Source organism: Penicillium rubens, assembly GCF_028828025.1.
Source record: "Penicillium rubens strain IBT 27055 chromosome Unknown utg000003l_segment0_segment0, whole genome shotgun sequence".
Lineage (NCBI taxonomy): Eukaryota > Fungi > Ascomycota > Eurotiomycetes > Eurotiales > Aspergillaceae > Penicillium > Penicillium rubens.
Genome location: NW_026890601.1, coordinates 8,696,391 through 8,724,211, shown reverse-complemented (window position 1 = coordinate 8,724,211; position 27,821 = coordinate 8,696,391). Strand labels below are relative to the sequence as shown.

At 49.5% G+C, this 27,821-nt stretch overlaps 12 protein-coding genes across 12 annotated transcripts; 8 read left to right on the top strand and 4 right to left on the bottom strand.

The window, feature by feature from the left end:
- Window positions 1-406: 406 nt before the first annotated feature.
- On the top strand, window positions 407-1,102 carry N7525_009563 (DNA-directed RNA polymerase core subunit RPC19; the record flags this gene model as incomplete). Its single annotated transcript, XM_002563619.1, has 4 exons — window positions 407-517; window positions 618-709; window positions 828-904; window positions 969-1,102. 4 exons carry the CDS (start codon window positions 407-409, stop codon window positions 1,100-1,102), a joined length of 414 nt encoding a protein of 137 aa, XP_002563665.1.
- A 400-nt stretch (window positions 1,103-1,502) lies between these two features.
- On the bottom strand, window positions 1,503-2,333 carry N7525_009562 (NADH dehydrogenase [ubiquinone] 1 alpha subcomplex subunit 6; the record flags this gene model as incomplete). The annotated part of the gene is made up of 4 exons (XM_002563618.1): window positions 1,503-1,622; window positions 1,804-1,950; window positions 2,123-2,184; window positions 2,291-2,333. 4 exons carry the CDS (start codon window positions 2,331-2,333, stop codon window positions 1,503-1,505), a joined length of 372 nt encoding a protein of 123 aa, XP_002563664.1.
- A 391-nt stretch (window positions 2,334-2,724) lies between these two features.
- loc1 lies at window positions 2,725-3,381 on the top strand (the record flags this gene model as incomplete). Its single annotated transcript, XM_002563617.1, has 2 exons — window positions 2,725-3,024; window positions 3,100-3,381. 2 exons carry the CDS (start codon window positions 2,725-2,727, stop codon window positions 3,379-3,381), a joined length of 582 nt encoding a protein of 193 aa, XP_002563663.1.
- Window positions 3,382-3,607: 226 nt separating this feature from the next.
- N7525_009560 (putative hydrolase, alpha/beta fold family) lies at window positions 3,608-5,338 on the bottom strand (the record flags this gene model as incomplete). The annotated part of the gene is made up of 6 exons (XM_002563616.1): window positions 3,608-3,793; window positions 3,851-3,979; window positions 4,031-4,154; window positions 4,209-4,289; window positions 4,346-4,506; window positions 4,562-5,338. The coding sequence occupies 6 exons, from the start codon at window positions 5,336-5,338 to the stop codon at window positions 3,608-3,610; spliced, it is 1,458 nt and encodes a 485-aa protein (XP_002563662.1).
- A 1,058-nt stretch (window positions 5,339-6,396) lies between these two features.
- N7525_009559 (uncharacterized protein) lies at window positions 6,397-11,238 on the top strand (the record flags this gene model as incomplete). The annotated part of the gene is made up of 6 exons (XM_061214779.1): window positions 6,397-7,172; window positions 7,972-9,286; window positions 9,346-9,456; window positions 9,510-9,527; window positions 9,580-9,695; window positions 9,744-11,238. 6 exons carry the CDS (start codon window positions 6,397-6,399, stop codon window positions 11,236-11,238), a joined length of 3,831 nt encoding a protein of 1,276 aa, XP_061069210.1.
- Window positions 11,239-11,873: 635 nt separating this feature from the next.
- Window positions 11,874-12,489, bottom strand: N7525_009558 (histone H3 family protein; the record flags this gene model as incomplete). Its single annotated transcript, XM_002563614.1, has 2 exons — window positions 11,874-12,220; window positions 12,324-12,489. The coding sequence occupies 2 exons, from the start codon at window positions 12,487-12,489 to the stop codon at window positions 11,874-11,876; spliced, it is 513 nt and encodes a 170-aa protein (XP_002563660.1).
- Window positions 12,490-12,976: 487 nt separating this feature from the next.
- Window positions 12,977-13,723, top strand: derA (putative ER-associated proteolytic system protein Der1; the record flags this gene model as incomplete). The annotated part of the gene is made up of 1 exon (XM_061214778.1): window positions 12,977-13,723. The coding sequence occupies one exon, from the start codon at window positions 12,977-12,979 to the stop codon at window positions 13,721-13,723; it is 747 nt and encodes a 248-aa protein (XP_061069209.1).
- A 3,115-nt stretch (window positions 13,724-16,838) lies between these two features.
- On the top strand, window positions 16,839-18,084 carry N7525_009556 (glycosyltransferase family 32 protein; the record flags this gene model as incomplete). The annotated part of the gene is made up of 3 exons (XM_061214777.1): window positions 16,839-17,117; window positions 17,181-17,336; window positions 17,386-18,084. 3 exons carry the CDS (start codon window positions 16,839-16,841, stop codon window positions 18,082-18,084), a joined length of 1,134 nt encoding a protein of 377 aa, XP_061069208.1.
- Window positions 18,085-19,124: 1,040 nt separating this feature from the next.
- N7525_009555 (uncharacterized protein) lies at window positions 19,125-19,895 on the top strand (the record flags this gene model as incomplete). Its single annotated transcript, XM_002563610.1, has 2 exons — window positions 19,125-19,458; window positions 19,588-19,895. The coding sequence occupies 2 exons, from the start codon at window positions 19,125-19,127 to the stop codon at window positions 19,893-19,895; spliced, it is 642 nt and encodes a 213-aa protein (XP_002563656.1).
- A 346-nt stretch (window positions 19,896-20,241) lies between these two features.
- On the bottom strand, window positions 20,242-21,086 carry his3 (imidazoleglycerol-phosphate dehydratase HIS3; the record flags this gene model as incomplete). The annotated part of the gene is made up of 2 exons (XM_002563609.1): window positions 20,242-20,657; window positions 20,768-21,086. The coding sequence occupies 2 exons, from the start codon at window positions 21,084-21,086 to the stop codon at window positions 20,242-20,244; spliced, it is 735 nt and encodes a 244-aa protein (XP_002563655.1).
- Window positions 21,087-21,473: 387 nt separating this feature from the next.
- N7525_009553 (uncharacterized protein) lies at window positions 21,474-21,995 on the top strand (the record flags this gene model as incomplete). Its single annotated transcript, XM_002563608.1, has 2 exons — window positions 21,474-21,566; window positions 21,624-21,995. The coding sequence occupies 2 exons, from the start codon at window positions 21,474-21,476 to the stop codon at window positions 21,993-21,995; spliced, it is 465 nt and encodes a 154-aa protein (XP_002563654.1).
- Window positions 21,996-23,438: 1,443 nt separating this feature from the next.
- N7525_009552 (uncharacterized protein) lies at window positions 23,439-27,323 on the top strand (the record flags this gene model as incomplete). Its single annotated transcript, XM_002563607.1, has 1 exon — window positions 23,439-27,323. One exon carries the CDS (start codon window positions 23,439-23,441, stop codon window positions 27,321-27,323), a length of 3,885 nt encoding a protein of 1,294 aa, XP_002563653.1.
- Window positions 27,324-27,821: the final 498 nt, after the last annotated feature.

Below are 27,821 nucleotides of genomic sequence, written 5' to 3'. Positions count from 1 at the left end.
CAAGAAGATGGGTTACATTTTCAACAGCGAAAGCACAGATACCATTTTATACAAGTCTAACATATTCAAGAGCTTCTACAAGAATCATTACATCCTTTATCTTCCCAAAAGCCAGTATCTCAAATGGAGTATATAGATGACAAAAACAGCAGGCGGTGAGGGCCGACTATCGATAACCCACCTTTTTTTCTTCGATAATCTTCAACTTGGAGATCCAGATCGCGCAAATTTCCTAGGCTAAAAGTCCGACCTTCAAGACCAAACGACAGCAAAGACATTAATCTACTGTCTTGCAAATCCCAATTACCAACCACACACCCAATCCCCGCATCCATTCGAACAGCCCTCGACAAAGCGTCGAACTCGTTAGATCACAACCTACATACCTCACACCCACACCCGCACAATGCCTGAATCCGTCCACTCCCAAGACATGGACCAGTCCATGGTCGACGCAGAGCAAGCCGTCGAGCCCCAGTCCAACGACCCCATCCTCGAGGAAAGACAGATTGTCGTCGTACGTATCTTCTCTGCCCGGGATATCCGAATTGATCGCATAGATATCTGGTATAGATATCTGAAATCTAAAAACACAAGCTAACACCATCCTCCATCAGCTCCCCGGCGCCACCGAAACCGCGGCTTCATTCCAGTTCGAAGGCGAAGGCCACACCATGGGCAATGCGCTGCGGTACGCAATCATGAAGAAGTGAGTGTACCTGCGACCACAAGATCAAAGTCGGGTTTTGTACTGGATGGTTTCTTGCATGGATTCTTGATCTAGTCTGGTCTAGTCTGGGAAAGAACATCGCTGACTTGTTGAATAGCCCTGCTGTTGAATTCTGCGGTTACACTATCCCCCACCCTTCCGATCCGAAGATGAACGTCCGTATCCAGACGAACGGTATGTCCTCTTAATTTGTGTTGATTATTGGAGTGTTCGGATGGGTACTGACTGCGTGGCTTAGATACTACTACTGCTCTCGAAGCTTTGGAGAAGGGCTTCGATGATCTGATGGACCTGTGCGATGTCGTAACGGAGAAATTCACTGCCGCGCGTGATCAGTTCAATGCCGAGAGTGGTAACCGTATGGAGGCATAGGTTGTTTTCAAGGTTATTTGCATATGTAATCATTTAATTGGCGTTTTGGGTAGAGGGAAAAGAGTATATTTTCTATCTCGGGCATGAGGAATGCTTGCTTTTGGTTTCTTTGGTATATATATTCATAAGAGATACTTGATGAAGATAGAGTTATTCGCGAGGCAGTCTATGAAACCAGTATTGCCAGGAAGTTTGTGTTCCCATAGGATCACCATCGTGTCCTGAAGCTAGACGTATGCAGAAACTACATGTAAGTAGGAATGAAATAAGATAATGGAATGGCTTATTCAGACAATATATACACATCATGTCTATCGATGGCGCAGTTCCGTTAACTGGCACATCGCGGACCAGAAACGAGATGAAGAGGATAGGAAATGAGGGAGAAGAAACAGGAGATTTAATTGCGACCCTCGAGGAAACCAGAGACGAAGTTGCGGGGTAGCCGTGCGCCAGGGTCTTCTTCTGGGCGGAAGTACTTCATAACATGAGAAAGCTGCTTCCAGTAGTTAAGGGTTTCCTGCATTGAAATGATGTCAGCATTTGATCCCAGAATTGCGGGGTGACTACAATAATGGACAATCAAATCAAGATAAAGTAGAAGCAGCGTTTGCTTCTCACAATTATCTTCTCGAAGGAAGAATCCGCATGTCGAATAAACATATCATATCCCCGAACAGGAAAAATGGACCTGGACTAACCTGGAACTCGGCGTGGCTCTGGTACAGCAGCACGTCCACGACGGGCAATTGGCTGACGTAGCGGTGCTTTTCGAACTCCTGGCGGATCTTCGTGCGGATGGCGGATACGGGCATGCCCAGAGAGTACATGGTCTGGATCTCCGGGGACTGTATTGGTGATATCACGTTAGCTGAGTCCATTGCGGGGTCAAATTGTGGCCTTTTGGGACAGAGAAAATAGCAACTATTCAATCCGTTCCAACGATGTCCGCCTGGAACGGAGGAAAAGAGCATAGCAAGGGAGAAGGTGTATTGGCCTGGGATCTCGGGCTAAACTGACCGCACGGAGCCATTCACGGTACGACTTCAGGACTCGGAATTTGGCATCGCCCCAGTTGACAGCTACAAGAGAAACAAGTATATTAGCACCATTTCGCGGGTGGGATAGACTCCATTGACGATCCCGCCGGGGGGACGGCGGAACGCATCGGGCGTGGAAGGGACGTACAGGAGCGCGTGCGCTGCGCCAGGTAGGTAGGGTTGATAGTCATTTTGGAGGATAGTTGAGTGCCCACTCAATCCAGTGCAGTTCAATCACTGGGTGCAGGAAGACGGGGGGAGAATTGAACGTGGGTTCCAGAGCTATGAGGGTGGAGGTTTCGATCTGAGGTTGGTGGTGGAATGGGCCGGGCTCACCGCCTGCCTTTTCAAAAAAATTCTTTTGCGAATTTGGGGATTATCGGACCGTCTGCGCAACGTTTCTCTGCTCTTGTTTTTTTCTTCCCGTCGAATAATTTTCGATATCTCTGATTCTCTCGGAGAGTTATTTGATTCCTTTTGGGTTGTTTTGATCGTGTCGCCACTCTATCGATCTTTGCATTCCCACTCTCAGTCCGCCTCGTCTCAACTCAATCAACCGTTCAATCCCTCAAGCGCTACGAAATGGCTCCTAATGTTGGAGGAGCGAAGGGAGGCGCAAAGGGAGGTGCGAAGGGAGGCAAGCCTACCAACCTGTCGTCTGCCTCGCGCGTGAGCAAATCGGCCAAGAAAGATGGTCCCAAGCGTCCCCCGCCTAAGGAACAGAAGAGCAAGCCCCGGACTGCCAACGAAAACTTGAAAAAGAAGAAGAAGAGAGTATACACCGAGAAGGAGCTGGATTTGCCTGAATTGAACCAGATCACACCTGTCGGAGTGATCAAGCCCAAGGGCAAGAAGAAGGGCAAGACCTTCGTCGATGATGCAGTATGTTTTGCCTCTCATACTCTGTGCTCTTGATTGCACTCTATGGAAGTCTGATACTAACACTATCACGTACAGGAGGGCATGATGACAATTCTCGCCATGGTGAACGCCGAGAAGGAAGGCCAGATCGAGTCCAAGATGATGAAGGCACGTCAATTAGAGGAGATCCGCGAGGCAAAGAGGGCCGAGGCCGAGGCCCGCATGAAGGAAAAGAAGAACAAGTTTGATGATGTGAAGGATTCACTCCGCCAAAAGAAGAAGGGCAAGGGTGGTGACAAGGCCGCGGAGCCCACGAGTATCAAGGATAGTATCTCGAAGCCCGGGCGATCAAAGAAGAAGACCGTTGCATTTGCTTAAAAAAAAAAGTCTGAATATTTGTGTCTATACTTTGATTATGTATTTAGATGTCGGGGTTCGGCGTTTTCACCGGTTTATCAATCTATGTCTATCGGAACAGAAACATCATTTTGCCAAAACAAAAACACCGAAAATGGTTCCCCCATTGTAAACCATGAATGACATGTCGCTTTCGAAATGGTGATTGTAGTAGATGGTTGAGAGGGCGGAATGTTTGCGGGGCCAATTACAGCCCTAAAGGTAGTGCGAGCTTGCGTCGCATCGAGACGAATTCAGGCTTAGGTGCCGTGTCGGGTTCTTTGTTGGCACCAATGTGGCTGGCAATATTTCCAGGGAGTCTTTCGGGGTGTTCAACGACACCAGGGACACTAGTGTCGATTTCCCTTGCCATTTTGTTCAAAAAGTTTGTCACCTGAAGGAAAGTTAGTGAGTTCATTTCCGATGCCAATGGCCAATTGCGAGTACATACCGGCTTGACAAACCACCTGGACCCTCCAAGCTCGAACCAGCCCAGATGGCCACCCCACGATGTAGTCAACATGACTCCGTATGGCGTCTGAGTCATTTCCTGGTAGGGCAGAGCCTCTTGGCAAGCAATCTAATAAAGTCAGCGATGTTTTCACGGTTGTGGAAGGCCTTCATAACTTACAGGATCATCCTCTGCTTGAATGCTAAGGAAAGGGATCCTGATAGCGAGCATGGAATCGGTGGAAGTAGCATCACGGTAATAGGCTCCTTCGGTGGGGTAGCCCCAGGTCGGGCATTGCAGAGCTCTGTTTCATGTTAGATCGGTATTCATTTTGATATGCAGAATGCATTCTTCTTACCGGTCGAACTCGTGGAGGTAGGTAATGTTTCTTATCGCATCGACGTCGATGCGAGGATTTTTAGAGACTTGATCAACATGCCTGTTTTCCATGTGGTTAGTTAATTTGACACATAACTCAAATAGACAGGTACTCACGCCTCAAAGAGCTTCTTCATACTTGTCCCCATGGTTCTGCTGTATACCTCCTTGCCAATCCAGGTACTTTGCAAAACCATAGAGCTAACATCCAAGTTCCACGGGCTCGCACAAATCACGGCTGCTTTCAACTGACAGGCCTCGCCTTCCTCTCCCAGATACTATAGAGTTTGTCAGTTGGAAATACAGACGGTCAGTTTTGCAGGAGAACCATACATTAGTGAGGATGTTGGCACCGAGTGAGAAGCCAATTCCAAAAAGCGGGCGATTGGGGAATTGCGTCCTGAGCCACTTGACAGACTGGCGGACATCCCAGGTAGCTCGGGCGTTGTAGAGAACACCGGTACTGATGTTTGTCTCCGCACATCCTCTCGAATTGACAACACAAGCTTCCCACGCGCCATCTTTCACAAGCGGTGCCAGGACTTCCCGCAAGTATATTTCATGGGAGCCACCACTTAGACCGTGAAGAAGGACAAGCATGGGCTTAGTGTCATCTGAGGGCAACGCCGCAAATTCTTCCTGAGAGAAAAACGATGTGCGTGACGGCATACCAGACTTTTGGGTATACTTTCTCGCTTGATCAGTAAGCTCCGGGTCTTGAGGCATGTCGTACGGTGCAACCACAAAATCCATGGCGTAGTGGCCTGTGAATGCGGGGCTATCCGACTCGAACATTTTACGTTTGTAGTAAACGGGAACATTGTCCTGTTTCAGAGTGGTCCAGCACGTCTGTAGGTGCCCATTAAACAAGAAAGGGTTTAGGTTGCATGTCTCTGGTGTTGCAGACCGACAGACATCGACGAACGTGGTTTGTTCCTTTGCACCTGCGGCGCCGGAAACTTTGGTCAATGTCAACTTATTGTCCTTGGCATGATGGAAGGCTATGCGGCCCTTGGGACGAAGCCATGAAATCAGACCCATGGCGATCAGCCCGGATAAGAGGGCTGATAGGGGAAATGAATTCAGAAGAGTTGAGATGAGGTCGAGCATGAGGGGTATCTAAAGAATGCTGAAACCGAGTAAAGGGACAAATTGATCTCCCAACAAAAGTCGGTCAACTTCTATATGCAAAAAAAAGAAAAAGAACTTGCTTGAAGAGCATGCAAAAATCCAAAATAGGTGATCCAAGGATCCACGCCAACGCTATCGATATCAGATTGGACCTCGGCAAAAAAGTTATGTTTAGATTTTCTGCCAAGCCCATGGTACAATGTGACTAAGCCCATTTTATGCCGCTGCACGTGATGCATATAGTTATGCACATTTTGTCAGGTGATCAGAGCCTCATGTCCTTAGTCATCATTATGAGTCCCGCCCGCCCAGGCTGCCCAGGTGCACGGGCACACCTGATAGCATGCGGGCTACTTTGTCATACGCCGGCAGTCAGTTGACAATGTCATAGCACGTGCAAGGCCTGAGCTTAGATTTGAAGCAGGAAACACTGCTTATCTAGTGCAGTCAGGAGAAGTTGGGGGCATTCCGCCGAATACGAAGTGATGATGATATGATGCTCAATGCGGCAATCTGTTTTCCGCATGCGGAAGCCCTAAATTCACTTCCGGCGTGAAGCACAGGGAGAAATCCCCATGTCTTCCGACAATAGCAATGTCCTTCCTAAAACTGATCAAGATAAATGTAGGGTGAAAAGGTTGAAATATCCGGTGCTCTGCATCTGGATCATCAGACAAAGAACGGACTGAGCCACCAACGATCAGTTCCTCTTTCTTCTTTATATGTAATGCTGATAGTATGAGCACCCATCTTTTGTGACCCAGTCCCATGGTCCGTTTCCGGGAATCTTTATCTTCCAGCAGACTATTTCAAGGTCAAAGGATCCATACCTTCTCTCTTTTTCCTTTAAAGGTGATGCAGCACTGTTCGTCACACGATGCGCTTGATCTCTACTACAACATGATAGTAACTGTTGAAACGCCACTATCCAGCTTGTTGATTCACAAATAACACATGAGGCCTGGTCATCAAACGCCTTTGAACGACCTTTGATTCAAGCACTCATGACTTTAATAATAAGAAAGTCCCCGTCCGACATGTCCGATCGTGTACACCGCGCCACAGAAAAGTTTAAGACCATGATCAAAATGAGAACCTGGTCCCCAAAACGAGCGAAGAAGCAACAGGAGAACGGCCATGGCCGTTGCTACCTAATGGAATTACCCACCGAGCTGTTGTTGGAGATCATATCCCACCTGACAGTGCTACCGGAGGCTGCATTTGCGCTAACCAACAAGCGCATGTTCGCAATATCTGGAGAGATCCTTCTCTCGAAATCCCTCCGGTTCAATCGGGATTTTGCGCCGCTTTTCCACCATTACCGCAATGGACATAACTTCGTCACACCGCGGTGGTCATTCCTCAACCTGTTAGAAAATTCTCGCTGGAAATTATGCTCCAAGTGCTTGAAACTCCACCCTCGGGCCGCATTTTCATCCAGAGAGCTGAGGCGGAAGCCAGAGAGTCGAACATGCAATGTTGGAGAGTTAGCAGGGGTTGTCGACCTGTGCCCATGCAAGAAATTAACTTTCCGCGACAAACTTGACCTCGCAGATCATGTCCGAGTGCGACAGGCCACGTTAGAACCCTTGAAGTCAAAATTTGGGAACGCGGTTGACGACCGCTACTGCTGGCATACATGCACCGAGCAGTATGGCCCAACCGAGTTGACAACATCTTTGTTCCCAGAAATCAATGCCGACAATCAGCTCGTTCTTCGCACGGAATACCAACTCACCACCGAGTCGGGCCAAGTTGGCAAGGAAGATTATATGACACCACGCTTCGGATGTGCACATCGATCAGTTGACCTGTGGGTCTCGAGCGTTCATCAAACCACCATATGCCGCCTCTTTGACTCTTTCTGCTCGTCTTGCAAGCGTATATCGGTCTGCAGTGCGTGCGATACGACGTTGACATGTCCACGTAAAGCACCATTCCATTCAGAAAAGTCTGGCAAAGCTACATATTCATTTTGGACGCAAAGAAGCCTCGGTGGGATGGGTCCAGCTCCTGATCTGGCTTGGGGAGCACAAAGGATTCATCCAGCTGAACCTTCAGTCAGTGTTGAAAACTGCAACGAGTTGTGTCCTTGGACAGTGCGTGAGCATCCAGCGCTCTCATTCGCGCCGAGTATAGAACAGGAAATCATCGATTCTGGAATAGGTAATTCACCCATCAACCAACTGTACACATACATCAACATGGTTTAACGGATTTGTTCAGCTGCAAGAGAGGCCTTGGGGGCTTTGGCAGGATCATGAGGAGTTTGTGGCCCAAAATTGGGGTTCCTTTCTTCGTTTCCAACCTTGTCAGTATATACTGTATAGTGAGCGTTCTTTCAGCGTGTTGGATTGGTTTTTGGTTAGCATCAAGTATCTAGGCATATTCATCATAATCCAACCATTCAGGCAAGAAATGGCCTCCTTTTTAGTGGCTCTTCCCAATATTGCGTTGATATATTTCGTCCTTTGTTGGAAACCTTTGGAAGTATATTTTTCATTGTCCTAACCAAGTATCATAATGACCAAAAACACAACCCAAAACCGAAAAGAAAACCAATGTTGCAAACCATTAAAGAAGAGGACTTTACAATGGATTTCCAGATGTAGAGTACATTTGAAGTCTACATGTGCCTCGACGGTACCTAATCGCAACATCCCTTATCAGCTGACCGCCCTGGGGTTTCTCCGGACCGACACGCTCACTATCTCGCGCGTTCGACTTCATACCATACTCGATTCATACGAGTATTGTCTGTTTCTCGGGGCGATGAGCTTCCCACCACCTGGTTCCGGCCAATACCCGCATTATCTACCGCCGCCGCCATATCAACACGGGCAAATTCCCCCGCAGATACTATACAATAATGCCCATCCTCTGCCGCCCCCATACGATGCCTATGGCAAACCAGCAATGTATCCTTCGGCCATGACACCATATCCTTCGTACCCATCAACATACACTCCACAGCCGCAGCCGCCGCAGCAACAGACGCGTCCTCCTCCGCAGACTCCCCCGCAGCAGCCGCTCCAATTACCACCACAAGCTCTCCAACCACGGCCGCAGCCAGGACCACAGCCAGGACCACAGATTCTCCCTCAGCTACAATCGCCCCCTCAACCTCAGCCGCCAGCTCCCCCTCCTCCGCCTCCGCCTCAAATCCAACAAGAAGAGCTGCAACATCAGTTTGTCAATCCGGCTCAATTGTTTGTACAACAACCTCTCCCTACCGCCCCACGATCCCGATACACCCAACTATCTCCCCAGTATGGCGAACCGCCGTCCGCCCCGAGCGCCAGCCCCTCCCAATTGGCACCGGCTACTTCGCCAGCTCCGCCGCCAGTCATGCCTGTGCATGTTGCTCCTGCCCCGCCTCCTATTAGTCCTAAACCAAACTCCCAAAACAACCAAGGACAAGCCAATATCCATACACCGCAAACACAGCCTATCATCAAATCCGAACCCCCGCCAGCCAAAACTTCTCCCAAAATAGAGCCTCAGAAAAAAATTTCTACACCCATTGCAACGCCGAAACCTATTACGACACCGAAACGACCCCAACCTGCTCCATCGCCGGTGACATATGCTACTCCGCAAGTTATGATCCCAGCTCCTTCCCCGGTTGTCCAAGCGAGAATTCAAAATCAGACTCCGCAGAAGCAACCACAACCACAACCGCAGCATATTGAAAAGAAGAGACAGCTGTCTCAACCAAATGCCGAAAAGCATGGGAAGCTCACGCCTGCCAAGTCTACGAAACCTCCAGTCGACTATCAGGTTCTGCTGTTGTCCTTGGCGGATGAATATCTAAATGCTGCCCATGCTCGCGGGACGACAACCTCATTGACCGCCCGTGAGACGGACGTCGAGGAATATTATAAGCTGGTTGCTACTGGATTGGGCTGTTTGGAGGCTGTCTTGAAGGTTGGTGAACTTCTCCGTTGGAGAAATTCTGTGCCCATGCTAAGCAAATGATATGATAGAATTGGCGATTGCAACCTCGCAAAGAAGCTCTTGTTAGACTTCGATATGCGCGTACATTGTTCGAGGAGACAGACAATGACATCGAAGCGGAAACGGCATTGAGTAAAGGGGTGTGTATTTGTTTCCCTCCTCGGTTCTAGAAATGCCCGCTAACTTGACACAGATCGATCTTTGTGAACGAGTAAGTCGACCGAAACTTGATAGTGAATTTGTTTAATCTCTGACTGTTATAGAACCGTATGCTTGACTTGAAATACAGCATGCAGCACCTCTTGGCACGCATGCTCCACAAGAGCAACCCTAAAGCTTCTTTGAAGGCGGTCGATGGGATGATCCAGGATGTGGAAGCGTATGTGCCACTCTACTTTCTTTGACCACGGAATGCTAATAGCTATAGGTACCGCCATGCCGCATGGGAGTACGCGTTTCGTTTCCTTCGAGTATCACTCTCGTTGTCATCCCCGTCACACCAAGACTCTGTGCAAGCGTTACAACATCTTCACAAAATCACGGCGATGGCTGGTCGTAACGGGGACAAGGCTGTTTCAGCAATGGCGGCTGTCATCGAATCACTTGCACACTTGCAGCAAGCGACGAATTCCGATTCTATCGAGCAGGCGCAGCGCGCCGTGGCTGCCGCGCGAAGCCATCAACTGAATGATGAACTTCGCCACATACCTCAGCTTACAACTCTGATTCAGATGGTCGATATCTGCTGCAGTCTTCTAGAGTACGACATCAACCAGTCTGGACAGAAGTTGAAGGTCATGCAGGCTCTAATGGACGAAACACTGAGCGACAGCAACTGGCGCCCTGATGGGTCATTTTCAGTCCCTCTCAACGGTAAATCCGCCGGGCCGTCATCCATCGACACAGGTGACATCTTGCAGGTTCAAAATGGGACATTGCTATTAAGCTTCAACTGGCTTCCTCAGCACGATCTTTATGCCCTTTGCTATTTCCTAAGCTCGATCACGCTCAGTGCCAAGAACTCATATGATGGCCGAAAAGCTGAGAAATATCTGGAGGAAGGGCTTCGAATGGTTCAAGGCAATTTCAAGGCCCCGCAAGAAATTCCAGAATCCATGGTCAATGCCAACCGTCGGGTTCAGTGGCGTCAGTCTCTTTACTGCAACCTTCTCCTCCAACGAGTTTTCCTGGCTTGCGCTCGAACAGATTGGGATCTTGCCAGCCAAACTCTCAACGACCTTCGGCAAGTCTTCCAAGAGCTTGGCTCCAACCTTCCGGACACCGTCGAATGTCTGATGGAATATGCCGGCGGCACCATCGCACAGGCAACTGGCGACCTGGACGCCGCGCTGAGCATATTCCAATCACCAATTCTGTCACTAGACCCGGCTACCAGCAAGACAGGACGCAACGACCCCTGTCGTGATACGCGCATCCTCGCCGGTCTCAATACAGTCCTGATTCTCCGTGATCCAAGCCACCCGTCGCACTCCCTGCTCGCCGCTGTTCTAGCAACTCTCGAACCCTTCTGCCAAAGCAGTCCAAACAAGTACATACAGGCTGCCTACTTCCTGGTCTGCGCAACTGTTCACTCCGAGTCAACCATCCAAACAAAACAGTACCTCCAGCAAGCTCTGCAGTCCGCCACCGCAATCAGCAACAGCCAAATCACTTGCATGACCCTAACATTCATGAGCTGGAAGTATTTCCGCGGCGTGGTCGGCGAGCAAGCGGAGAAAAGCGCACGAGCTGGCCGTGCAATGGCCAAACGAGCCAATGACCGTATGTGGGCGAGCGTCACTGATGACATGCTGGCTGAGACTCTGGAGCGACAGGGCAAGGGCGAGGAAGCACAGGGCGTCCGTGAGGAAGGCCAACGCTTGGTCTCGGGTCTTCCGCCCCGTCTGAGACGTTCCGCCTAATTGGCTTTTGTCTATTGCTATAAACATGATATACCTTTTTGTTTCTTTTTTAACGTCTTTCGCTTTGGCGTTTGTTTCAGAACTGTTCCTAGGGAGGCGCTCGTTTATGATACCATTTGATGGCCACCAGGGAAGGCGTTTGATATTTTCTGCGATTATTGACACAGGAATGCGAGCCGGTAAATGATATTATCGGCTAATCAAGAAATACCTTTCGATACCCTAAGCTCAGAAGTTTACCTAGTGACATGTAGGAATCGTTGACTTGAAAACATTGATAGGATTCAATTCAGCTCGGGGCGTATATCACACCACCCTTGGAAGATCGTGACTTGCTTCGCTCCCTATAAAAAAAGAACATGAACACCCGACATATGCTAATGTACAAACACTATGGTATAAGCCAGCCTGCAGCCACAGACATAAGCTCCACCAGCCGAAGCTGGACGAAGCATCGAAAAACATAACAAGGACAACAGCACCCGCCGAAGTCAACTCCACGCCCACAGTACGCCAGCAATGTCCGCTGAGACTCTTCTCCATATCCACAGGAGAAAAGAAGCCACCATCCCACCGCGAAATTAATATTAAACTCGAAAGAAGCCGCAGAAATCGAAACAGTCAATGGGGACAGCTCAACCAAGCCCAGCCCAGACACCGCGAATTCTCCGCGCAAGCTGGATATCCTTCTGCATAATAGTTACGCGCTTCGCGTGTAGCGCGCATAGATTCGTATCCTCAAAGAGGTGGACGAGGAAAGCTTCAGCGGCCTCCTGCAGAGCTTGGATGGCATGCGACTGCCAGCGCAACTCGGCGCCGACGTCGGCGGGGAGGAGATCGAGCGCGACTTCGCGGACTAAGCGCGCAAAGGGAAGTTTAGCGATGAGTAAGTCGTATGAGCGTTGGTAGCGGCGGATTTCTTTCAAAGCGACGGTGCCGGGCTTATAGCGGCGTCGGCGGCCTGTGGGGGTTGGGTCTCCGGCTAGGGGATTGTTAGAATGGAGGGATTGAGTTTGGTTGGGGAATTGCGCAAGTAGAGTTGTGCAAGGCGCTCATTGTCCTGGTAGGAGGAGGGTAGGACGTACGTTGGACGTTGGCGGTGGTCTTTGCGACTTTTGATTGCTTTACTCCCTTCGTTTTCTGTGCTTTGGTTGGTGTTCCATCGGCGGCGGCCGGCGCAGCGACTGTCTTGCGCACTTTGTTTTTTTGTGCGCTGCCTGGTGCTGTCTTGCTGGCTAGCTTGGGTGGCATTGTGGTGGAGGAGAAACGCGCTGTGTGGTTTTTCTTTGGTAGTGGGGTGTTCGAAAGCGATCAATTGGGAGGTTTATCGCCTAGCAACCAGTGCCCTGCGAATTGCCGCGTTTGTGTCGAGATTGCCCCCTTGCAGGAACTGTGTTCGAGTATCGAGGGGACTTAAGGCTGGCACACGATCAACTGGAGGGATTGGGATTAAAAATCGTATCTGCTAATAATTAGACAGTCTTTGTTGCGAAGGCTGGGGGAGCTGTTAATATGAACTATTCCGGCCTTAGCGTCCCAGCCCTCGTGATTCTCACGTAAACACGCGTTTCGTGTCAGGCACGTGACGATAAACTGGTCTACCTGGTCTTATCTCCGTCATACGTTGTACCCCAGAGGCCACTTGGAGAGCTCTTAGTGCTCGTGGTGATCATCCGCCCTTACTCCCGCTTCTCTCTGATTTCCGTTCCCCATCAGAAAGTTACAACTTCCCCACATCATGGCCGCCCTCTGGGAGAACAATGGGCAACCAGGCCAGTTTCCCCTCGAACAATGGTTCTATGAGATGCCACCCGTCACCCGGTGGTGGACGGTAGCCACCGTCGCAACCTCACTCTTGGTGCAGTGCCACATCGTGACCCCGTTTCAGCTGTTCTACAGCTTTCGCTCTGTGTACATTAAATCGCAGTACTGGCGACTACTCACGACATTCCTCTATTTCGGGCCCCTCAATCTCGACTTAATATTCCACGTCTTCTTCCTACAACGCTACTCTCGTCTTCTGGAAGAAACCTCCGGCCGCTCCCCAGCCCACTTCGCATGGCTGATCTTCTACGCCATGACAACTCTCCTTATCATCTCGCCTTTCCTCTCAATACCCTTCTTGGGAAGCGCGCTTTCCTCCAGCCTGGTCTACATCTGGGCCCGGCGCAACCCAGACACCCGTCTCAGTTTGCTGGGACTGCTGGTCTTCACTGCTCCCTATCTGCCTTGGGTACTGATGGGATTCAGTGTGATTGTGCATAAGATCGTGCCGAAGGATGAAATGCTCGGTGTTGTCGTCGGTCATATCTGGTACTTCTTCAACGACGTCTACCCACCCTTGCATGGTGGCCACCGTCCGCTTGACCCACCGCGCTGGTGGCGGCGTCTGTTTGAGCCTGCGCCTGGGCCCAATGAGCGCGCGACTGATGCGGCTAATGTGAACCGCGAGTTTGTGGCGGCGGCGGCGCCCGAGGTTCGATGAGCCATGTTCTTATTGATCAAGTGTGGCATTTCCAGAACGGAATCCCGAGCTTCCTTGTGGCATCGAACGGAAATTGAAATCTAGACCCTGTCCTATGAAAGACGGGACTCCCTGGTATAAGTAGAGACCAGGATGCAATTCCAACTTTGACTTTGATCTCTGCTGAAAACTCGCGCACCGATACCAAGACTGTGGACCGTGTGGGGAGAGGGAAGCTGGAAGCCAGCTAATGTCTTGGTGACGTTTCTAATATAAACCACGCCGGACGAGAGCATTAGACATTATTCGGCGAGTTTCGCATGAGACACGGCTTGAATATGGAAACTGGATATCACGTTAGACTACCTCCAAAAGTGGCGCAACGGAGATTTGCGGAGCGGTCTGTCTGAAGCAGCTCCCTCTTATCTGATGTGGAATGTTGCAGTTTGGCCCGGTCCGCTCGACGTGATCTAAAAGAAGCAAGGATCAGGACTTGGTTTCCGTTTGTGTTTAAAAGAGCGACAGCGTGCATGGGGGGTTTCCTTTTTTTGTTTTACATTGGAACCGCCACAGATACCCGAATTATTTTTCATTTCACTACTATACCGTTTAGAGCTGCATGCAGATGCAGACCTTAAGATGACGACATGTATCAAACCGCCATGACCAAGTGCGGAGAGCATTTAACATTGCTCTGTCCCTCGCAAACTCAAATGTACTCCTGTTTGTTTACTTTCACATGCGTTAAAGTATAAAATAAAGTAAAACACCGTGTGATTGCATGCATTACCAGCCACTATCAAAATTCACAGAGGGCAGCCACGCATGATCGTAATATGGGGAAACCAAGTGAATTATAGGGCTGTACAGCCTCGATCTTTGCATATGCAGAGGTAGTACTCCGTATCGCAGCACAATACAATGTACGGAGTACAGACTAGTCATCTATCTCACTTCATGACAAGTGCTCGATTATTTTGTGGCGCTCAGCGCTCAGCGCCCAGCGCCCCGTGCATCCCATGTATTGGCCCCATATTTCGTAGAGATCAATATGGTGCTATGCAGCGCTTTTAATTAGGATTTAATCTGGGGCCCCCGGCCCTATCTGCCAAGCTGGACAAAAGCCACGTATATCATAGCAAATGTCTGTGCAGTAATACAAGTATATTACCATGCATATAGGACTTTGATAACCAATGCATCTACTATAAGGCAGATAATCATAGAGTATAACTTGGAAAGTGTTAAGACGTGCACTGCGGGTTAATATCAGATTTGTACCGAAGGAGTAATTCATCACCATTTAGCGCCCACATCCCGCTGTGATAAGCATGGCACGGCAGGCGATCTGCGCAATGCTTGTACTTTTCACAGCGGGTATTAGGAGTGATAAGTGGGTGTAATGGATATTTGAAAGTGATTTATATAAGATATACGGAGTACATGCATATGCAGGCTATGTTATAGAGATGTATGATGTACGTTGAAATTAAAGGTTGAGGCAAGGATCACCCACGTCACATCCATCGCTGATTTCAGAATGGAAACCCGGAGAAGCTTGAGTGCCAATCTTGGCTGGTGGCTGATGGTATGCTATGACGAGGGATAGGCACCCGAGTTAAAGGTTCAATCGAGATACAACGTGGTGAACCGTGGGTTATAAGGTGGATTTGCCATTTGGTTAGTTTTGGGACCAGAACTCGTTGACAATTACGGGTCTAGTGGAGTGCTGTCTGACAGTTCCCATGGTAATGGATTAGCTACCAATCATTAATCCTAGGTGTGCAGTTGATACAATTATTTAAGAGGTTTCATTGGTCGGAATATTCCAATGTCGCACTTCTCCATATCCATTCAATGCAGCTCCGCGTACGGAGTACGGAGTACGAATACGACTGAGACCAATGATGGGGGCAATGGAGACCTCGAATCGCACCGTGCACGCACCGCCCTGTGGCACGCGGTGGCGGTTCACTTGGCAAATCGGTGCCAATTCCTAGCTCTTGTGCGGAAATGACCTTGGCCGAGGCTGTGGCCAAGGCGTCCAAGGCTGGTTCTTTCTTTTTACGCGTGGGATTGGGGTTCATATAGAATGTACTCTGGAAAGTATAATGTCATAACTAAAATTGTGCTTATCAAAGGCCTACGCGTAGTCCACGCCACGCTTGTGGCGGTAGCGAAAATACATGTACAATATTGTATACCGAATCTGTAAGCGGAGCAGTATCAGTGGATGAATTATGGTTAAACCTTCGTGCTCCGTTAATTTAACCAACTCAACCTTCCAAGCGACTAGCAAATGCAAAGTCCCACTAGCCTGGGGTTGTGAAAGGTACAGGCCAGTAAAGTACATGCCTAAATAGGATTAGTTCAATACACCGTTCTCACGTTGGCGTGGAGATTTTCCCCACGGCCGTATATTTACAATACGATGACGAGTCCTTGCGCCAAACTTAGATTCTCTTAGCGTTGCGAGTTATACATTCATACTTACTTCTAGCAGCTGTATATGTAGTGCATATTGGATTATATGGATAATAATTCAAGATATACTCTAAGTAGCATTGTATCTAAGTCACAATCCAACACTTACCTATATTACCTATATACAATTTTGGTCTTTTTCATTGAAAAGAAAAAGGTTAAAATAATTCCCCTTAGTTGCTCCACTGGCAACCCACCAATCAGAATACGACCAAGCCGCTTAATCTTGGAACCACACCCCTCTCTGCTCAGCCTCCCGTAATGTTCTCAACAGCTTTTGTCCCCTTCCCAAGTTTGGCCGTATCGTATTTTCCCTTCGTCACCTCTTTTTTTTTTCGCCTCAGGATTTCCCAAACTTTTAACGCTCCCGAGGTCTCTCCTTTCCTTCTTTAGATTTAGTCTCCCCACTCCCGTCACTCCTTATTGTCGTGAACTTAGTCTCCCCTTTTTTACACACTCTTTTCTCTTCCTTTTATCGTTTACTATTATCCCGATTCTTATGACCGTTGCATTTCCGTACAGCTTCTGACTTATCTACGGCCTGAGGGTCTGTGAACAACACTCTTAATACGACTTTTAACGACTTAAGAACGAATTGTTGGGGTTCAATTGGTCGTCTGCTTAATTGGTGTCTTTCGCCTTCGCCTTCACCATGCGGCGCGGTCTCTTCATCTTCCTCCTCGTCAATCTCATTATCATCTCCGTGCTCGTCCGTAGTGTCTCGACGCTTCTGTCACTACTAGTCGAAGATGCCGCCGCCGACGCTATACACCGCGCAGAGCTGCCCTCGCCGAATTCAAGCCTGATCGAGCAGCGCCCCCAGATTATTCCGAAGATTATTCACCAAACATACAAAAATGAGACTATTCCAGAGGTCTGGGTAGAAGCCCAACAAAGTTGCATTGATTTGCACCCGGATTATGAATATATTGTACGTCTATGGTCCCCACCTCCCCGGTCTGTTTAATTCGAGATTCCTAACGTGTGTCATTAGCTCTGGACAAATGAGAAATCGCGTGAATTTATCGCCGCCGAATACCCTTGGTTTTTGGACACATTCGATGGCTACAGTTATCCTATTCAGCGCGCGGATTCTATTCGATACTTTATCCTTGCGCACTTCGGTGGAACATACATTGACCTCGACGACGTGAGTATACCCCCAGGAGACAATTGTGTTTCGTTCTAACATCAAATAGGGCTGCAACCGTCGCTTAGATCCTCTTCTGGCTTATCCCGCCTGGGTACGCCGTACTGCCCCCACCGGTATCTCCAATGACGCCATGGGCTCCGTACCGCAACACCCATTCTTCCTCCGTACAATTGAAGTACTGCAACAATACGACCGCCACTGGCTCCTCCCGTACATAACGGTCATGTACTCAACTGGACCGCTGTTCCTGTCTGTCGTTTGGAAAGAGTACATGCGCGACGGCCCGAGCGACGCTGGACGCGTACGCATCCTCATGCAGGACGAATATAACAGGTTTTCCTGGAGTTTCTTTACCCACCACCGGGGTAACAGCTGGCACGGCAAGGATGCGCACTTGATCTTCTGGGTAGGTGACAAGTCTGGAACCGAAATTCTGAACAATGCTAATATCTCGCAGATGGGTCAACATTGGCTGTTCCTCACTGTCTGCGGCTTCCTCGTCGCCGGAGTCGTTGGATTCTGCCTCTGGTGGACCTACGGACGTGTCATGCTCCTGGGAGCCAAGTACCGCTACCGCTACTCCAAGGTGCCAAGTATTATCAGCCCGTCGCGACTCTCGATGTCGCCAACACGGCGCTCGCGCCTCTCAGTCCCGACAATCCTGCGACGCGTCAGCTTCAAAGAAGACGAAGAGGCAGGCGGGGTCACGGAGACCTCGTACGAACTTGGACGTCGCGATGACTAGAGATCTAGAGATTGACTTCTCGACTCGCAACTTCGCTATTTTACCGCTTGTGTATTTGTCTGTAACGATACGGCCTCGGACATGATCTCTGCATCAGCATTTATTGTACAACTTTTGCTCTTTCTTTCTGTGTTTAGGAGCGCATAATGCATGGTGTCTCAATCCTGTGACGGGATCCTGGATTGAATGCTCACCTGGAGCAATTGGGTTTGCTTTTGGACATGTGTGCAGACCCCTGTCTGTGTCTTGGTCTTGTCTCGCTGTCCCCTATTTTTATTATTATTTTTTCCTATTGATTTGTAAACAAGTTAGATTTCGCTTCTCGGGAGACAGTGGAATTACATGGACAGCCTCTATACACTGGGATCAGATATCTCCGAGGGGAATGATGAATCAATAATGCCTTTCAACTATTTCACTTATAAAATCCAAGTTATAGAACTAGAATTATAGTCCGTACACTGTCTTAAACCCCTGGGAATCTGATACGTCTAACCCCAAACAGCAATCCTGAAACCCTAATTTGATCCCTCCAATGACAACACTGTGCCTTGCATCACCCAGCTTTTCAAATGCTCCTATCAAGTCTAGGACTTTGGTCCTTTTAACAATAGTTTACTTCGTAGCATGTTCTTTTTCTAAAGTCAACTTATCGTTGTCCTCCCTTGATTATTGGCCTCTGCCGTCATCTAACATATTTCATTCCACGTCCAGCATTCTCCGCGTCTTACCTACAATGTACATACTGACAATGGGTATCTTACGCCTCCCCTTTCTATGTTCCAGCTGCCTTGGACAATGCAAGCCCTTCTTCCATACCCTTCTCCCTCTAACAGACATGTTCGAGGACTTATAAAGATGATCTGCCGTGCAGCTCTGTAGCTCCATAGAACCAAGATCCTTTCTACACTATCCCTCTATAACAACCATTCATTCATCCTTGAATCTTTGACTCTTGACTCTTGATCCCCGCATGATATAGTTACCCGTTAACTTATCACCCATTCATACTATACCCGCATCTACCCACAATCTACAAAATGCACCTCCAAACCCTCCTCCTCTCCCTCACCCTCACCCTCACCATCCAAACAACCGCAACACCAATCCCGATCTCCCTCTTCACCCGCGACACCGCCCTAACAGAATCCCAACTCATCACTATCGCCCCCTCATCCAAATCCTGCGCAAACGCCCCAGCAGAAGGCGAATGCGCCACAGCAAAACAAGCCGCCAAATTCACCTCCCAATCTTTCAACACATACAAAGTCACCTCGAAAGCAGAACAAGCTGCCATAGTCAGTCTGATGGCTTTTGAAACTGAAGATTTCAAATATAACAAGAATCATTTCCCCGGCGTTGCTGGGCAGGGTAGTAAGTCCAATCCAACCCTAATTCTACCTGCATGCACATCCACATCCATCTTGGATACATTCATACAAATCCTTTCTATATAAACTTTTTTTTTTCTTGAAACACATGTATATACTAATAATCCTTCAGCACGCAACATGCAATCCCCAGCCTACAACAAAAAATACGCCTCGTCCCTACCTGAACTGAAAGACAAACTCCCCAGCGTCAGCAACAGCCCGGAAGAGCTACTGGATCTCCTGCGCAGCGATAGTGCTACGGACTTTGGCTCTGGTGCTTGGTTCCTGACTACACAGTGCTCGAAGGATGTGCGGACTGCGCTTGCTGATGGCTCTGAGACCGGGTGGCAGCGTTTTATTTCGGACTGTGTTGGGACTTCTGTTACTGATGAGAGGAAGGAGTATTGGGAGAGGGCCGTTAAGGCGATCGGGGTTTAAATTGCGGGTTTGAATTTGGGAATTGGAGTTATGATTATTGTTTTGGTTTGGTTTTGTTGTCGGGGCTGGTTCTTCGATGTTGGCATTGAGTCTGCTTGGCGGGTTGGATATTTGATATTTGATATTTGATATCCAATACTTCATGATTTATGGTTTAGAGTATAGGTTTACGGTATATAATAGAAATGAAATTCAAAATATCCGATCTCATTGCATTTCATTCCATAGCCAGCCATACGACTGCACCGCTCTATAATGAATACTATGTAACAAGTAAACCACTCCACTGTACATCCATCTCATCCTTCATAACCATTTTCAAATTTATATCTACATACCCAAACCCTTACAAGACACCCTTAGTACTAACAACATCACCCGCACCAACATCACCCGCAATCCTGCGCTTACAAGCATTGCGAATAGCAACAGCAAGTGCCTTAAACGCACTCTCCGCCCGGTGGTGGTCATTATCACCATAAGTGCAACCAACATGCAACGTAACACCCGCCGCCTGCGCAAAACTCTGCAATCCATGCGTGATCATCTCCGTGCTCAAGTCACCGATCTTCTCGCGACGGAAGCCCAAGTTAATAACCGCCCACGGCCGACTAGAGAGATCAATCACGGCCCACGAGAGCGCCTCGTCGAGAGGCGCGTCGCCGCGACCGAATCGCTCCAGGGATTGTCGTGCGCCCAGGGCTGCTGTGAACGCTTCGCCCAGTGCCAGGAAGGTATCTTCTGTTGTGTGGTGGTCGTCGACTGCGTGGGTTAGCATTGGACTTGGACTTGGTATTGGTATTGGCATTGCCATTTGCATTCGATATTGTAGGGTTATAGCATGTATATGGTTTCCGTTTAGGGGAACTCACTGTATAAGTCACCCTTCGCCCGAACTGCAAGACTCATCCCGCCGTGCTTCGCAAGTGCGTGCAGCATGTGGTCTAGGAACCCGATGCCGGTGCTGATGGTGATTTGCTGCGTTGGGGTGAATTGGGTCGCGTGGCCGGCATCCTTGGGTGGTACAATTCCTTTCTTGGAGGCTTCGAGTTCTTTGGGGTCTGTTGGGGCGGGGAAGTGGGTGGATGGTTCGTAGGGTGGGAGGACGCCGCCGTCTAGGGATAGGGATATTTGGATTTTGGTCTCGTTGGTGGACCGGGAGAGGGTCGCTGTGCGGGCGGGGAGTGGCATAGTGTATTTAGGAATTTGGTTTAGGTCGAATTGACAATTGAATTGAGTCGGTGTTTGGACGGAGTCGATGTTTGATAATCGGGTTTCTTTTTTGTATGACTCGTCCGCTGGAGAATCGTTGATCCGCATTTTAAGTATAACCTTGGGGAAGATACGGAAGACCAGTTTAGCAAGTTTTAAGACACTGGCTGGTCCAGGCTTTTATTCTCCACGTCCTTGATTGTCTTCGATATTGTAATTGGGGTCTGAAACTGTCGCCTTTGGTTGTCTTTACTTTGTTTATCGTCTCGAACTCGGCCTCGATAAGAACCAACATCTATCTCAATTCCTTCCGGAGCCAGACTTGCCCCTCTCGTTCACCATACACTTGCGACTGTACATACCAGAATGCCAGCACCATCCGACCACAGGAGCGATGTGTCGCCCCCAGAGGAAATCACCTGGGTAGCCGCCCAAGGCTTCATGACCGGCGTGTTCCGCGTAAGCAACCGGACCTCCAATCCGTGAAGTCCTAGTGCAATCGCTGATATCCTCAAGTTTGGTTCCGTGTCTATCTTGGCTCATATGATTCTTGCCCTACCCCACCCCTTCGTCTTCTCCGCACCAAGTCCGCCCGCGTATCCCGCGACACAACCCCGTCCACGCCCATCCATCTTCTCTCGCGACTATCTCCGCTCACGACTATTCCACCGCCCTCTGGAGGGTTTCTCCAGCTGGATATCCCCCGGGTCCCGTGTCTACCGTGGTCTGACGCCGCAGTTCAAGGTCTTCCTGCAAGTTGCAGCTATGACTCTGGGTGGTTGTATCTGGCAAGAGAAACGCGTGACGGAATATATCGAGCTGGTGAGACGGATCAAACGTGCGGAGCGAGTGGAGGCTGAAAGGGCGGGTGGGAATCGTCGATACTGAGGAACTTTGAGAGATTCGCTCGTTGTTTTGACGATGTGATCTTGAAGTTGGTCTTTGAGCTTTGAGCTTTGAGCTTGGAACTTGAACTTGGAACTTGGAACTTGGAAACCGGCATACACCGCTTCATCGGAACACCGGATAAGCTGAATCTCATTTCTCAAGTCATTTACCAACCCTGCAAGCGCCTCGCAGAACCGAGGTGAATACTTTGTAGCTGCCCCCGTCAATTGTTGATCCCGATGGAACTTCGCCACCGATGACGCCAGGTTTCTGGGGATATTCCCCCTGATTACCATGCTGATCCATTATGATCCCTTTCGCGTGGGCCCAGGAGATTACCCCTACGGAAGCAGCATGGAGTGCCGTAAACGCCGATCATCCATTGGGGGTGGATCCCAGGATTGAACCTATGATGCTATGTGGCAGTGTAGATCGTATAAGGGGTGTACGATGATACATCATCGTACAAGGTAGCTTCTACCTAATGCCTGGAGTACAAAGAAAGAGATATGCCGGTTACCAAAGAGTCCAATTTAGAATGCACTAATCCCTGTAATCCCAACTATAGCCGCGCTATCTAGTCTAGTGGAGCGCCTCTTACGTGGTACTTATACTAGAGATGTACTAGTTAGAGATCGAGTCGTGAATGTTCTAGGTTTTTCTCTCTTTTGGGCACTTTTGGCGTAAATAAGCGATAATCATAAAATGTAGAACGTACGCAAGTTCAACCATCAAAATTAATCCAATTAAAAAGATCCAAATTAAAAAAAAAAAAAGTCCATAGCGAAATTACATGTAGTCGAAGTAGTGAAAATAGAAAAACACTGAAACATCTCCAGATTCAGTTGGGACCTGACTGCATCCGTCCATTCCTCTATTTCCTCATTTCCTCATTTCCTCCTTTTCCCTCTCTCTTTTTCCCATCCCTGTGAATTCATGCTGTTTTCGTTTTACGCATTCAATCTGATTTCCTCTTATTCTTTTCCTATAGCAATTGGTCTCATACCTGGAAAACCCTATCAAATTACATTAGATCACTGATTTGCCTGATATCAAGATTGTGGATTCTTCCCCCTTCCGCAACCATCAACCTCATCGCATTGTTGACAGGTCCCTCATTGTGTCTGGGGAAGACCCATCCTAGTTATAGGGAAGAATCTTCCTACTAGCAATTGCATGCTAATTGCTTCTCATGGCGCTGTGACAGTTTGCAGTATGTGCTACCTTCCCCTCATTCTTTATCCGCTCCATTCTTCCTCCCTCCCACACCTTCAATATTGCCTGTCATGACTTTTCAAACTGATAATTGATCTAGTATGAACGACGTTGAGGTCGTCGATGAGATAAGCTTCCTTTCTCAGTACACTCGCGCCGCTGCTCTTCCAACACCTTACATAACTTCCCCTGCTTTTGTACCACTAGTCTCCCCCCACCGAACCAGACATGGCTGAAATCGCCGGAAAACGACAACGAAGAAAGAGCCTGGGCGTGTTCAGTCCATCCCTCACTATATCGACCTCCCTCCGGCCTCCGCTCCATGACCGAACACCCTCGGATGATACTTTGACCCGAGACAAGAAAACCCGACGGAATTCTGGCTTCTTCGGCCGGGCTCACAGTCCGAACATAGGGTCCGATGGATTGAATAATCGCCGGCCAGGGACAGCAGGCTCTGACTCCCCCGGCTGGTCCGCATCCACACCCGTCATTGAGACCCCTCGCCCGCGGAGGAAATCGCTGCAGAAAAAGCGAACCTCGGTTTTTGGATCTCTGAGGTCATTACACTCATGGGAGGATGATGAACCTCTGAGTGCCTCCGTCGGCTCAGTGGCGGACGAGCAGACCACGGCCAGTCCCCGAAATGGGATCTGGTCATCTGCAATCCTCCACCACGGGGAGGTTCAGACGACTGGAGGCATGTGGAGGAAAAAGAGTCAATATTTGGTGCTTACGGATACCCACCTCATTCGCTTTAAGAACCAAGGCAAAGCCGCCGATGTCTTTGGTTCGATTCCCGCTTCTTATACCCGGGCTCCGGCTTCCCATCGCCAATCAGTGGCTTCAGTCAGTTCTCTGCAGGATATGCAAGTAATGGCATCCGGAGACGCATCTGCCGGAATCCCATTAAACAGCATAATTGCGGTCTATATGCTGGAAGATGCGCGATTATCTCCATCGGTCGAAGTGGCCTACCTCGATGAGCGCACACACAAAGCCACCTTGGTGCAAATGCAGACATCTGATCTGCAAGAATTGAACCTTTGGATGGTAGGCATTCGGCAAGCCGCGCAGATGGCTAGAGCAAATTCTCCAATGCCATTCAGCAGGGGATCGATTGAGTATGTAACTCGTATGCTAGAACACGAGCGAGATTATGACCCGGAGGCGTTCCGCATGTTCCGGGTCATTCAAATCGCGTCCAGCAAGTCAATCACCCGATCTTCCTCCGATGACCTGACCAAACTCTCGCCCACGGGCTGCTATCTTGCCATTGGCGCACATAAACTTCATCTGCTGCCCATGCAGAAGACAACCAACCGAGCATCGGTCGTATCTCTATCAGATTGGGAGGCTGGTACTTCCTTTGGTCTGATGAATCTGACTGGTCTCTCGATGGAGTACGGTGACGACAGCCTGCATCTTACCTTCAGGGTTCCTCTCAAGAAATCTTTCAATGTGTTCCTGGCCTCTGTTCATTCCGTTGAAGTCGCTTGTTGGATCCGACAACATACTGAGTACCTCCGTCCATTGTGGATAAGACAGCCGTACGAATTCGTTGTTCCGAAAGAATTGCAAAATGACGATAACTTCCCGCCTGTTGCTTTAGATGAAGATTATGGATGCTTTGACCGGACGCTGGTTGCCTACTCCGCCAGTTATGACATCGACACATCAAACATTCGGTACACAATCGACCAGGAATGCGAGGATGCTCCATGCTTCCGTCTCCTGAAACCTGCTTCCCCAAAAACCACACGGTACAACGCTCTAGAACTCATTGCGGTCATGCGCACCCTTCGCTATAATGAATTCTTCCGATCAATCTCGTTCCGCGGGGTCAATCTTGATGCATTGCAGGGCCTTTGTGATGTTCATGGAGTGGATTCCGACGTTCATCTCGACCGAGGAGGCGCCTCCGTGCACATTCCAGGCCAGGCGAATCTAACTGTTCTCTCGCAGGAAGTGCGTGCCTTAGCTCTGAAGAGCAAATGGTTGCGCCGGCTTGATTTCTCTTACTGCCTTACACGGATACCGACACCAACTCTCGACAAGGGTACTCGCGACCCAGGCTGTGGAATTCCAGAAGCGATTTTCCCCGTGTGCCGCCGAGAGTTGACCAGCGTGGACTGGGTTGTGCTCAACGGCATCAAGCTGGGTGAGTCGGATCTGGACTATCTCGTCGATGCGGCGTCCCAAAGACGTAGTCATCTGCGAGCTCTGGAGGTCGGGGACTGTGGATTATCCGTGCATGACCTAGATCTTCTTCTGTCGACTATCGTCGCACAAGAATCAACGCTGGAGGCGATCAACATATCAGGCGTGCAGGGCCGATTGAATCCCGACGTACTGCAGCAATACATTGGCTACTTCGGACAAATTCGCAAAATCAACCTATCTCGCATCTCACGGACGTCTGGCGCCGACCCCCTTATAACGGCCGAAATGCTGTTCAACTGGCGACTCGAAGAGCTGGCTCTCAGTCGCACGGTTGTGAACCGCGAGACCGTGGATGCCATTGCTACTTACCTGGCTAGCGATCGCTCTCGAAACCTCCGTGTGATTCGTCTTGATCAGTGCGGTCTGACCGGAGAAGACGTGGCTATGTTTATGCACTCAATGTCCGCTGGACCTGATGCCCCGCGCAGTCTCCACCTGCATGTCAACGAGAACCGCATTGACAACGGCTGCTCTCACGTTTTCAACGCTATTGCGAAGAATCAGACCCCCTCGCATCTGTCAATGCGCATGATTGATTTCAAGAAAGAAGACCATTTTCGTCAGCTGGTGGACTCAGTTCGGAAGAACAGCACCCTCAAGTTCCTGGATATCTCGAAGGCTTCCCTCCCATACGATGCTAGCCCTGAGACTTGCCGATCGTTGCAATTGATGCTCGAGGAGAATGATTGTCTTGAAGCTTTGGACATTAGCGGTGATAATGCGCACCTCGATGTTGCACGCTTCGGCATTGGTCTTAATCTTGCACTGACTGGCCTGAAGAAAAACACATCACTAAAGGTACTGCGGATTGAACATCAGAAACTCGGTCTTCAGGGTGCGAATACGCTTGCTTCGGTCTTAGAAGAGAATGATTCGCTGCGTGAAGTACACTGTGAGAACAACGATATCAATCTGCAGTCCTTTACGGTGTTGGTCAACGGCCTTCGGTGCAACCGCTCCCTTCTCACTCTCTCCTGTATGGACCGGGATCGGGTCCTGTCGCTGGACAGAGTACGCCGAGAGGTTGACAATGTCCGATGGGAGGCTAGCAATAGCAACCAAACTTCCACAGCAAACTCGGTCCGTCGTTCTTTGTATGCAGCGATGAGCGTTGGTCAAGGGGGGCAAGGGCACAAACTGAGCAAAACACCGCCGCCTAGTGTCGCCTCAGCCTTGGAAAACTCTCCATTCGCCAAACACAATGTTGAACTGGTCTTGCAGTCTCTGAACGATAGATGGGACAAGGAAGTCTCCCGGCTTAATCGATACCTCCTCCGCAACTACAACATAGCCCACGGAATTGAGGAAATTGATGATGCTGCCAGCGATGGACGGCCCGGAACAGCAGCGAGCCTGGGCACGATGCTTGACAATCTCAAATTCGACGTTTCCGTGTCGGCAGATGAGATCCGAACGCCGTCGCCACCAGACGAGTCTCCTGCTGCCATTCGACTCTCAGAGGCATCCGACACCCCATCCCACACGTCGTCCAACATCGAGCCCACCTCCGTCCAACCAAAGCGCCTTCCATCCAATAGCCGCCGCCCTCATACCGCTGCTGCAGCACAATTCACTCCATCCAGTCATGGCTCTCCATCCCCAACCTCTCGCCTAGCTCTCCCGGTGCCAGCCGTGCCCCCGACAGTCGGAAAAGCAGAGAGCGTCCGCAGTGCACGCAGTTCTTCCAGCAACGCCTCAATAGGCGCCGGCAGTACGCGGAGCGCCTATGGCGTCGCCTCATCTACGCTAAGGGGTTTCCTCAGCGGCACCGCATTGAAGGAACGTCGCCGTGCAGATGCAGTGCGTCCCTCACCCGTGTGCGTCAACAATGACAAACCACCCCAGCTAGACTGGGCACCACCGAAGCTTGACTTGGGAGGGCTCCAGTAGCCTTCTTTGCACCCATCAACAAGATACCTCCTCCCTTGTACAGAATCCTCCACACCTCGACCCAACACGAAACGAAGCCTGGCTCATGCAGTACATATATACGACAAGTCAGGTTTCGATTGCATAGCCTTGTTGATTTTCCCCCTGTGAATCATATTTTATCTTACTCCTTGACTCATAACTCATTGACCCCAAACGCCTATCCAATTCCTATTTCTCGAACCCGTCCAGTCGGCACTGATACCCTGGCGTTCCAATTTCTTTTTACAGACCGCATTCCCAGGCGTTCCATATTCATTGCTCGTTTCCGTTTTAATTCCATATGCCAATATTTCTCTTCCTAACGCAATCGATATCAGTCGATATCCAATCAACCATCGTATCCGTCTCATCGTCTTGGCATGTTGTTTGGCTCTCTTGCTCTTATTGGAAAATGTCCTTTCGCGTGTGGCGCTTATGCTTGCATGGCTAATGTTTATTGGGGCTGCTGTTTGATAT